The 11,535-nt window shown below is 55.8% G+C and overlaps 4 protein-coding genes across 4 annotated transcripts; 3 read left to right on the top strand and 1 right to left on the bottom strand.

Moving 5' to 3' along the window:
• Nucleotides 1-42: 42 nt before the first annotated feature.
• On the top strand, nt 43-5,936 carry CSUI_006559 (type i fatty acid; the record flags this gene model as incomplete). The annotated part of the gene is made up of 5 exons (XM_068066715.1): nt 43-263; nt 579-3,936; nt 4,037-5,302; nt 5,421-5,566; nt 5,681-5,936. The coding sequence occupies exons 1-5, from the start codon at nt 82-84 to the stop codon at nt 5,934-5,936; spliced, it is 5,208 nt and encodes a 1,735-aa protein (XP_067921310.1). The 5' UTR covers nt 43-81.
• On the bottom strand, nt 4,033-4,952 carry CSUI_006560 (uncharacterized protein; the record flags this gene model as incomplete). Its single annotated transcript, XM_068066716.1, has 1 exon — nt 4,033-4,952. A coding segment is annotated over exon 1 (339 nt), but the record flags the coding sequence as incomplete, so codon positions are not given.
• A 2,963-nt stretch (nt 5,937-8,899) lies between the features above and the next one.
• On the top strand, nt 8,900-9,260 carry CSUI_006558 (uncharacterized protein; the record flags this gene model as incomplete). The annotated part of the gene is made up of 2 exons (XM_068066714.1): nt 8,900-9,005; nt 9,178-9,260. Coding segments are annotated over 2 exons (165 nt in total), but the record flags the coding sequence as incomplete, so codon positions are not given.
• A 499-nt stretch (nt 9,261-9,759) lies between these two features.
• CSUI_006557 (uncharacterized protein) lies at nt 9,760-10,579 on the top strand. Its single transcript, XM_068066713.1, has one exon. It carries the CDS (start codon nt 9,765-9,767, stop codon nt 10,212-10,214), a length of 450 nt encoding a protein of 149 aa, XP_067921308.1. The 5' UTR covers nt 9,760-9,764; the 3' UTR covers nt 10,215-10,579.
• Nucleotides 10,580-11,535: the final 956 nt, after the last annotated feature.

The following is an 11,535-nucleotide window of genomic DNA, read 5'->3' as shown; positions in this document are numbered from 1 at the left end:
TACTGGGCAGAGCAGATTGTGAGACCTGTTCGGTTCCGAGAGGCTATCGTCTCTTCTCTTTCTGGAGCTTCGCCCACGTTTATGGTTGAAATTGGGCCCCAGCGGACGCTGGCAAGTATGGGGGCGGCGTGTGCCGCCGCCGGCCCGCAGCAGTGGGTATCTGTGGTTGAGAAGCCCTCATCCGCCAATGATGTGTCGAGATTTCGTGAGCTTGTCAAGCAAATACGGCGTGGATCAGAATCCAGGCACCGGTGGGACCACAAGTGAGTAGTGCGGGGCCATGCTGTCTCCTATGAAGATTAGGTGTCGTCAAACTAGCAGAGGCAGCAGAGGCCGCTGACATACCCTCTGCTGAGAAACGCCTCTCGACTCACAAACAGTTCCTAAAACTGATAGTAACCCAGCGTGCGAACGTGCGAGCCGAATTTAGTGAACGACAGACACTGAAGAAAGGACTATGGATTTGCGTGTGGAACACTACGGGAAAAACACCGGCAGCACGAAGGGCATCGTTTCGTGTGATACTGGCTAATTCACTGCTGGGCGACTATGCCATGTGATGTCTGTGTGCGTACCAGAACGTTTTCTCTGACGAAGACTTCTCGAGAATCCCGGCCTGAGAAGAGCCTGGAAGAAAGACCGAATCCACCCCTTTCCACAGGCGCAACCCCCTTCTGGGCTGAAAACTGGGTACGCCACTCCCGGATCCCAAACAACTTTCTTGCTGAGGGCCCCCTGGGACAGCAGAACCGATGTGTGCTGGTGGGGGTCCCGCCCCAACACATGGACGAGGTCCGGTTAGGCATGGAAGAGTTAGGCCTGAATTCTTCCCGAGCATACGAAATGCCTCTAGATCTGGCGGAACTGGAGGCAGCTCTACGCGCGGGAGCTTGGACCGGGGTTTTGGTGGTGGCTGGAATGTGGACCGACACGTCTGCGACTGCGGGCATCAACGAGACAGTTCACATTCTGCGGCTCTACCGTCGGCTGTCTTCTGAAGTGGCAGTTTTGCCACCCTTAGCAGTTGTCACTAAAGGAGCCCAGCATATCTCCGACAGTCGCCAGACGGGATCTTCAGAACTGGACAGCATGAGTGAGGCTTCACGCCACAACGATAACTATACTGCGTTGTCTCCCCACGCTGGTTTGATGGCCTTTTGTCGGACATCCCGATTGGAGACTGAGAGACTCGGCAGCCAGTTCGGTATCAGGTACTTCGATGTCGAACCGAGACCAGGCGTCCGTTTCCCTGAGCAATTGGCCTCCGTGCTGTATTGGCTCTCGCGGAGTGCCAAACAAAATGTCGGAGCAGTGGGAAAAGACAGCGTGGAACAGGGAACTGATGAAGTCGAGCTCGTAGTCCGACAGGAGAGTTACTACGTGCCGAGGGCAGCTCCGCTGCTGCTACGGTCGCCAACGACACGGACGACAACGATCAGCTCCGAAAAGTCGTATGTTGTCTCCGGGGGATCAGCGGGTATAGGTCTCGTGCTGGCAGGATGGCTGCTGCAGCAGGGAGCTGGAAAACTTGTTCTGCTCTCTCGGAGTGGCGCAGTCGCAGAGGGCCAGAAGAACGGCACACTCTGGGGAGACCTCCAAGCTGCCGTGTCCCGTGGACGGGTACAGTCAGTGAAGTGCGATGTTTCCAGAATTGACCAGGTCCGAGCGGCTATAGTGACCGCGGCAGATGGCCACGCCGTTGGTGGAATCTTCCACTGTGCTGGTGTTGAAGGCAAACACAGCTTCTGGGATGCTTCTGAGTCTGACATTGACGCGGTGTACGACCCCAAGGTCAAGGGCGCCTGGAATCTACACCGCGTGTGCGAGGAGATGAATATAAACAGGAACTTGGATGAGTTCGTTATGTTTTCATCGATATCAGCTCTCCCTGGAAACGACGCTTTTGCGTTGTACGCCTCCGCAAACGGCTGCCTCGATGCTCTTGCTCAGTACAGAAGATCGCTGGGACTTCCGGCTCGAAGTATCCGATGGGGACCTTGGCTTGAGACAGGGATGGCATCTCGATCAGAGGCTTTCGGTCGCTTCATGAAATCGCGCGGCATAACCGGTTTCTCGAACAACGAGGCTCTGGGTCTTCTCGAAACTGTGCTAGGCAGTGATCTCTCGTTGGTCACTGTTTGCCATGTGGAGTGGCGGAAGTACGCTACCGTTTTCGGACGTAACATCCCTCCTTGGTTGTCTGAAGTGCTGAGGGGCACCGGGGAAACGTGCGTACCTGTCGAAGGAAACGAATCGAAGGAGAGGGGCTGGCAGTTGTCCTCAGAAGGAGTGGAGACTGCTGTCATGGAAGTGGCGAGAAAATTGTGTGGTGAAACATCAGGCATTTCCTCTGAATCGAGCATAGATGCCTTGGGTCTTGATTCCCTCGGAGCACTGGAGTTCCGAAATGCCCTTCAAGACGCTCTTTCAATCAAGCTGCCGGCTTCCCTGCTTGTTGAATTCCCCACACTGAAAGATGTGATTGACTTCATTGTCCGTGACTGCTTTAGTCCAGAAACCGAAGCGCGGGCCGTATCGCCTGTCACCAGTGAAGGAGACACTGCCGCGAGTGCAAACGTGTTTGCTGTTGTCGGTATGGCGTGTAGGGTCCCACCGAATGCGAATTCGCCGGGGGAGTTTTGGCAGTTACTTGTAGACGCTGTTGATGCGGTCCGTGAGATCCCGATGGAGAGATTCAATATCGACGCCTTTTACGACCCAGACCCTGCCAGGGAGAAATGCTATACTAGAGAAGCTGCCCTGCTAGAAAACGCTGACATGTTCGACAACGACTTTTTCGGGCTGAAGGATAGTGAAGTCCTTACTATTGATCCCCAACAGCGAATGTTGCTGGAAGTTGCCTATGAGGCGTTTTTGGACGGGGGTTACTCAAGAGATATGCTGGCGGGGAAGAATTTCGGAGTATTCTGCGCCTCGTACAACAATGACTTTCAGTTCACAAACCTCACCGGAGGCAAAGCTGCGATGTGCGTTGACAGTGGTCCGGGCTGTGTTCCATCACTAGGAGAGGCATCAGGCTACCCGGAGCCGGGAGGTTTCATGTGTTTCATTCCTAACAGGCTATCTTTCAATTTTGGTCTAATAGGTCCCAGCATAGGGATTGACGCTGCTTGTGCTTCGGCCTTGGTCGCTTTTGATTCGGCGATCACGAAACTGAAGGCACGATCGTGCGATGGGGCGCTTGTGGGAGGAGTTAACATCATACTGAGCCCCGCTTTCTTTCTCGGTGGGTGCAAAACTCGGCAATTTTCACACGCAGGACGGTGCTTGACATTCGACAAGGACGCGGACGGCCTGGTGCGGGGCGAAGGGTGTGGTGCGGTCGTCCTCCTTCCGCTGACGACAGCGAGGGAAAAAGGCATGGTAGTACAGGCTGTAGTGAGAGGTTCAGCTACATCTCATTACGGCAGGAGCGGTCGCATCACGGCTCCTAACACGCGCGCGCTGGCCCGTGTACTGCGCCTCGCCCTGGAAGACGCGAAGACACCTCCGTCGTCTGTGAGGTATTACGAGGCGCATGGTACAGCTACAGTACTTGGTGACATTATCGAGATGTCGGCAGTGAGAGAAGTGTTTCAGCGGGACCGGACTCCCGCAACTCCTTTGCACGTGGGCACGGTGCACAACAACATTGGTCACCTTGACGCGGCGGCAGGTATCGTGGCCTTCATCAAAACAGTCCTTTGCCTCAAGCATAAGTTTGTGCCTTCCAACATACACTTCAAAGCCCTGCACCCGGATATTCAAGGCATTGACAGCAACCTCATCATATATACCCGGGGCCCACAGCAGATAGTCCAGCCGAACCCTGGTACTCCTCTCCTCGGTGCGAACCTAGCCTACGGGATGGGAGGAAGTATCGCCGCTGTCATTACTGAAGCCGGCGACGAGGGTGACGGAACAGAAGGTCAACGGGTAAGCACACGAGAGATTCCCGACCGACGAACAGGCGCTTGTACAGCCGGATGACTAGAACGAGGCTGACCTGCTCGTGTTGTTCTTGTCTCTTTTCCAGGTTATGACGCACACCTGGCATCACAGGCGCTTTCCTTTGAATTCGCAGAAGTTCGTCTTCTTGATGGGCGCTGTAGCGCAGATTTCCATGGACGAGCTGCCGACTCCCCAGGCGGATGTTATCCACGCTCTTCAGTCCTTGTCGGACACGACAATCAATGTGGAATACCTCCGTACGCTGCTTCCAGCAAAGCAGCCACACGAAATCCGCTCTGTTTTCCTTACTGGAGCAACTGGCTTTATCGGCAGCCAGGTGCTGCTGCATCTTCTGGAACTTCGTCAGAACGCGGCTAACCTGAAAGTGTTCTGCCTTGTGAGGGCGCGTGATCAGGCGCATGGCGCCTACAGAATCAAAGACTCTTTGGTTGGTCGCGGACTCCAGTGGAAGCCAGAATATGACCTACAGGTGATTCCAGTTGTTGGTAATTTGGAAGAACGGGGCATGGGCATAGGAGAAAAGCAGATGGAGTTCTTGCTGCGAGCAGTTGATGCTGTGTACCATGCTGCGGACTCGGTCAAGCTGGACGTACCGTACGACCGCGTCAGGAAAGCAAATGTTGTATCGTTGACAGCCATATTGAAACTCTGCACGACATTCAGGTCAAAGCCACTGCACCTCGTGTCGAACTTTGCCCACTACTTGCAGTACTTCGCCGCCTTCTCCGGTGACCTGAATGTCCCCGTTGGTGAAACAGTCTCTCCGCCGCTGAGCGCTTCGGAACTCGAAAGGCTTGAGCAGCGGATGCCTGCCGGGATAGTTGGCTATCCCTGGTGCAAATGGGCGGTAGAAGCAATAATTGGGCATATCAAAGTCATGGTACAGGAGCGCTGCCATGAAGCTGGGTTGGATGGCGTAGCCAAGGAAGAGGTCGAATCAAAACTCCAAATGACAGTTTATCGATTTCCCAATTCATGCGTGTATTATGGAAATGGTTACACAAATTTTACAAATCCGTTTCTTGCCGTCGTCCTTGCATGCGCTCAAGAGCAGATGATACCTCCTGGGGTGCTACCTGTCGGCGCCCCGTTTTTGACAACACCAGTGGATCTGGCTGCTGCGCTCCTAGTGCAGCTCTCGAGGTCCACAAGCAGAAAGCACGACGTGTATAATCTTGTATCCCTCCGGGCTATCCGCCGGCAACAGGTGCTGGAAGTGGCACAGCGTTTCTTCGGATCTGTCGCTGAGTGCACAGTGGATGACTTGCTACGACGACTTGACGACAACAAAGAAGACTCACCTGTTCGCCAGCTTCGCCCTCTGATACGCGTACGTGTTCTGTCTTGAGTGTCTCCCCGATCGCACTCGGGCAGCAGGACACGCCTCGAGCCTTCCTGTCCGCTCAGAATGCTCTACTCCACCTCATTTTTCTGTTTCCCTGTTGCAGTATTGGAGAAAATACTGGTTCTCAGACGATACCGATCGCGACTCTCTTTTCCCAATTGCGGTAACGCACGCGAATGAGGACTTGCCGCACTCCCTGGATTCATTTCCGGAGGTCTGGCAGACCTGGCTGAGGATGGCGGCGTACTGGTAAGGCCTCGAATCTGTCCTCGGTCTTTCCGTGGCATGGCTGATGATACAGGCATCAATCGCGGGGTTCATGGTCCGCGCCGTAACTCTTCTTTGCTGGATTGATTGCTGCAGCGTCACGAACTATCACATGGTTAGGGACCCTTTCAACGAAGCACTACCCTTCGACTTGTTGAAGAGCGTCATCAGCTTTTTCCGGCGAACACACACTCTTCCACCGTTGGCACACCGAACAGAAGAGCTCCTGGAAGAGGCTGCCGCAGTTCAGAACACCACGGATCAGGCAGCGAGGAAGGCTCTCGAGCAGTACACTCAGGGGGAGCAAGAAGAGGCTTTGTTTGATGTCGCGCAGTCACGCGCGTGCGGCTGAGTGCCCCTTCCTAACTTCGGGGGCCGGAGAACTCGAGAGCGTTTTTGGCTCCCGCCACTGCTCCCTCTTTTTTAGTCTGTCAATCTAGAAGTAGAACACCCGACTCGAAGACACTAGGAGGCCCAGCAGGGGGAAGGCAGGGAGCACAAGAGAGCAGAAAGAGAAGAAAGCAGCGCGGGTGCGGGATTTCACGAGGACCCGTTGGCCCCCCTGGGCTGCGGCTGCAAGAGACCGGAAGTAGGCTGAAGAGATGCACCCCGGTGGCGTCCCCAGGCGGCGCCGCGCGACCTGGTTGGGCCGAACGCGCCAGTTCATAGCGCTCCTGCGGGTGCCGTTGTTGGTTGGGCGGAGACCTTTCATGTAGCCGTCCTTTGGCTGACAAGGCGCTCCTAAGAATGCAAGTAGTAAGCGACTACGGTCTATCCTGATCAACGAATATGTGCCTGGTGCACGTGTACCCACCGGCTAGGAGAAAAATCTGGCCTACCCGCTGTTATTGTCTTTTTTGGCCTGCCGCCTCCTGGCTGCATGGCGTTGTGCGTTTATCCAGCTGAGCACGGTGACTTGATATGCGATTGCGTTCGTTGGGACTAACATCGCGGGCGCCATGAGCTAGGCGCTCCAGGACTATGAGCGCGTACGCTCGTGGACACACCATCGTCAGGCTCTCAGTTGCTGGCGAGTGGCCGACCAAGAGAAGCAAAGAGCAGTTGGCTTACCGCGCTGAGACAGAACTGCCTTGCTCCTTTTACTCCGACATCAAGTGTGCGCAAAGTCCCCTTCTGACAACAGAAAACATACTGAATCACCTGGCATGCAGCTGGCGCCCTGCTTGCCGCCAGGCAGAGAACTGATCTTGAAGCTGCGGTGTGCAGCTCCAGGAGCCCAGGTGGATCGTCCCCGTCATGTAACCTGGCCCACTAGCCGCTGTTCCCCCGGGATAAAAGCCACGTAACCCAAACAACATCGACTGAGGCAGTCACGAATGGTGCGGTCGTGCGACCAAGGAAGATCTTTGCCAGGGACATGGCAGGAAGGCTTTCCAAACGCGAGGCTGCGGGTAATGCCAGCCATTTCCTGCTAGCGATCGGTCTGTCCGCCATTCCGCGGCACGGAAGAACCGTCTACGGCATGGCTTGTCACGCTGTTTAACCTGTGGGACGTTCACGACCCCCCGTGATCTCGTGTTAACGGCGCTCGTGTTACGTCGCGTGCCGGCGAAAAAGATAGACACACTCCAGCTACAGCCGTTACACGCGATGACATCGCGAGGCGGTTCGTTTCTTGCTTTCTGCTTTCTATGGAAGCTGATGGATGTCGGGCCAGTACAGCGAGTTAGTCGCCTCAGATGATTAGCAACCCGGGTCCTCATTAGGAACGCTTCGGCGAACCGCACGTAGTCAAGCACATGACGTTACACCGCAGGCAAACGCGCGGACAGAGACGTGTTCGGGAGGCTTGTTGCGACGCCGGTGGACCGGCCTTTTTCACCCGGTAGACTGGTAGATGCAAAGGGCTGCGCGGTGTCTATCATCTAGATTCGAACCGAACAAAAGCGAACGCCGCGACTGCTGGATAGCGAGGGCTTCGGAGGAGGAGCCGAGGACGCCGGTTGTCGTGCTCAAAAGGACAGGCTGCGTTTGTGGTGCCCGTGCTCGATGTGCGTTGTTTGGCTGCTGCTGGTTTCGGTGGTCGGGGGATGCGAAGAATCCACGGAGAGCGGCAGGGCCAGCGGTCGTACTGACGGTCGCATTTGGTATCGTTACTCTTGTCTGTCCAAGACGGGCCTCCTGATGGGTTGCGGACATGGTTTTCATCGGCAGCTTTTTCTGGACCGCTTCCCGGAGGAGCCCATGAGCGCTTGGAGCTTCTGTTTCATCGCGACCACGCGTCCGCTCTGCATGCTTTTCTTGGCGTGTGAGCTTACTCGATAGATGCATAATAGATTGAGTAGGCGTGCCTTTCTGCTGCGCAATACTACCACAGCCATGCACGCCCGCGTTGCGGTACCAGCGGCGAGAGCGCGGGAGGAGAGACGAGAGAGCAGGGTACTACCGCCTTTCGCGCGGCAGAGCAGAAAGCTGCTCCGTAGTTTCGCTTCCTTGCTTGTGTACAGGGGCTCACCTAGCATTCTATTTTTATTCGTTGTAGCCGCTGTTTTTTCGTTGGAGTCGGCGACGGGCAGCTCGGGGCGCGTCGGTGATGCCTTAGCAGAGGTGTCAGCAAGTACAGGAGCTCACACTGGGGAGGAATCGCTTCGCGCCGTTGTGGCTCAGACAGAAGCAGGGTATGCTGCAGAAACGGCAGAAGCTGGTCAGGCCCTTCCCACGAACAGCCCTCACATGGCTGCGCAAGAAAGTGTCGCGGATCTACATGTGAGGGGCTCTCAGGGTCGGGTTTACAGAGACCCGCTTGGTGGGACAGAGTACCGTAGGAGCGGGCGGTTTATGGGTGATGAAGTGGTTGAGGAGGACAACGCCACGCACAAGCATGTGATGCCTACAATGCGAAAGCCTCTACCTGAGTACGTTCAAAAACAAAGACGGGGGCCTTTGGCAGTGGGCGACCAGTGCAGTTGTGTCGCGGTGATTTCTAGAGCAGCAGCTAACTCAACTAAAGGCGCAAGGAGGGAATGGTTGGCCGGGGAGTTTTGGTACTTTTGCCACGCCAGGCAGAACCGTTTCATGAAGGTGTGGGCCCTTGAGAAAAACATGGGGCGGGCTCTTACTGTGTGTGCCTGTGCGGTCTGGTTGCGGCTGATGGGACCACTTCAATGTAGCGCGGTTATGATAGCATCGTTTGCTTTGTGTATAGGGAGGGCACCCCCTCCGAAGCTGCCGACGGTAAATAAATAGGGGATGTTGTGCATTCCGGGATACGCTTTCTGCCTGCTTGTCCAGGGAAAGGACGTTACTGGAAGCTGAGAGGCCGTTTGTTTCGGCTTCTGTTTCCGTCAATGCAGGTGGATCTACGACGAGCAGGAGACAACGGCCAGCAAAGTCATCAAAGGCATCGGGTATGGGTGGGTCGCGTTCATGGTGTATGCGATTCTTCGTCACAAATGGACTGGTGAGCCAGTAGGAGGCTGTCTGGTCTTTCTCTTCGTTTCAGATGCTAGCGTCTGGTCATAGAGGCAGGGCGCAAACTCGTTTTTGAGTCTGGGTGACGCGTCTGCAAGAATCGAAAGTGTGCCGTAGGTAAAAGTACAAGTACTCTATTTGTTCTGCTCTTCTGTTGTCAGGAAGGAAACCAGCTTATGATGATTACTACGACTAGCAAGGCAAGACAGGTCTCGGTCTGAAGGCGTTCGGGGAGAGATTGTCACGGGCGAACGTAACTTTGCGCCGTAGCGCTTGAGGCGCCGCCGTTCTGTAGATGGGCGATTCGGAGTTCGGATTCGGTCGTGGCTTTTACACGGAATGCTCCGAACTCGTGAAGTGTTTTGTTTTGCCTCGGGTTTTCAGCTTGGTGTGCGATGACTCGGGAGCCTGCAGCTTCGCATTGGCGCCTCCCCTATCGGTCTTTGTCTTCATGAAGTCTGCTTTTCAGGAGTTTTCTGCTTGCCCAGCAGTGACCACCGAACCTGGTGTTGGGGGCTGTTTCCCCGATGCTGTGTCGGCTTGGCTCTCAGGGCCACTTCACCATGTCCGAGAGACGCAGCCGACCTGGTACCGTCTGTCCACACATGTGCCCCGATCATTGTGAATCGGTTTAGCGCTTGCCGTGAATTAGACCTTAGAGTGTCCGTGGAACAGCGTAGCTACTCTAGTTCTTGTGATGACAGCAAACCACGGTGTTCGGCGCGGTGTCCACTCTTCGGTTTTTACAATGCACACACCCGCGGGACGGGCCTCAGTAAGTTTTCTTTTCCCGTTCATATCATTCAAGCGCAATAAGCTTCGTCAAGCGTTCGTGCTGCTGCCGATGATGGTTCGCCTTCTCCGGCATTTTTTTTCTGCCGGGCCAGCCGTGCTTTCCCTACTACTTGGCAGAAGGCGTAGATTGCCTCATACGGCAGCAGCAGGTGGCTACGAGGACGAGACTAAGGGGGGTTGTCAAGCAAGGAACTTGGGAGCGCAGATCAGAGTAGGAAGGGACGCACAGCAATACCGGGAGAAGCCGAAAGGGCGGGGCGACTGCTCTCAGAAAAGACTGGAGAACAAACAAATGTACTTCGTGGTTGCATCGAAGCGCTCGCTCTCGGCTTTTTTCGGAAGGCAGTTGACAAGTCATGTTCGCGAGGTCTCCGGTGCACATGTGCTGCGTTTTTCAGCATAGTCAGTTTACGGGGCGTCATTCGAAGTGCTAGAGTTCTGCTGGGCTGCTGTTGGTCCTTTCGCACAGAGTCCGATGGCGCTGTCGTCAACTCCCAGGGCAGCGTTTTGCTTCAGTCTTGGGCCTGTCGTTGTCTTGGCCCACCGTAGAGGCGACTTCGCTTCGTCGTTGTGGTGGCGCGCATTTTTTGTCGTGTGTACTGGAGTAGGTCGGATGTCGGCGCGAACCTCGGTTGGCGCAGGAAACGACTTGTTTCGTGGATTGGTCCGCGGGCGGTCCTGCACAGGAACGGTGGATGCTGGCGACTACCGCTGGTACCAGCTAGCTTTGATCACCGGTTTCTTGTCCAGTGTGCTGTTGTAAATCACATTTACAAGTGATGGAACCCGCATTGTGGACTTGCGGGAGATACTTTGCGGAAGCACTTTGATCGGCTGTCACTGCATTCCCTACACCGAGCATGTCGGCGTGACGTCATCCGCGAGCTACGCGCTGTAGTGAGATTCACGCACAGCACCTCGGGAGACGACTGCAAACAGGGCAGCTTCTTTGGAGACAGTGCGGATACTGGACAGCCGCTGGCGCACCAGTAAACCCTAGGCAATTCTTCAGCGCATCTACACGCACAGCTGCAAAGACGCAGTGCGAGCGCTCTCGTGGAGGCCCCACCCAGACGCTGCCCCAGCCCCAGTCGTTACAATTCGGAGCCGCGATCGTTATTCGTATCCGAATCGTCAAACTCTACACATCCCAGTCAGTCAGTACACACATACCGACACTCCAGAGACCGCAGTTTGTTTCACGATCCCCGTTTCAGACTTGGCGCCACCTCCATCCATCATGTGCATTCTGCGCCTGTCAATCTCCACGCTGGGCCCGAGCGAATCGCGACACTGTTGACACAGTCCAGTACGCGAGGCTGTCCGACTGCACTAGCCTCGGTCCATCCGTCACAGTACCTTAGTCGCAGTCACGACGCTGATTTGCCCGTCGAGCGACTTCGTACAGCCGGCTAATAGTCGGCAGGCCGGGGTCGCACAGAAAGTCGCGGCTATAGCGCGGGCCGCGCGGCCCGCGGCAGCAGCGGCCAGTACCCGGCTATAGGCCGGGTGCCGGGACGCCCGCGGCGGTGGCACGACGGCCGCGGGGAGGCGCCGGACCTGCACGGCAGACGGAGGGTTGCGAGTGAGTAGTTTTCAGTTTCCCTTCGACCACACGTGTGAAGGACAGAGGCGTTTAGTGACCGTCGCCGAGACGGCCCGGATAGTGGCAGAACTGCCGGAAACGGTCTGGCTAAGGCGAACGCAACCTCCGGGGAGAAGCC

Source organism: Cystoisospora suis (genome assembly GCF_002600585.1).
Source record: "Cystoisospora suis strain Wien I chromosome Unknown contig_3333, whole genome shotgun sequence".
Lineage (NCBI taxonomy): Eukaryota > Apicomplexa > Conoidasida > Eucoccidiorida > Sarcocystidae > Cystoisospora > Cystoisospora suis.
Note: the sequence above shows the minus strand (reverse complement) of the source record. Positions and strands in the feature narration are given on the sequence as shown.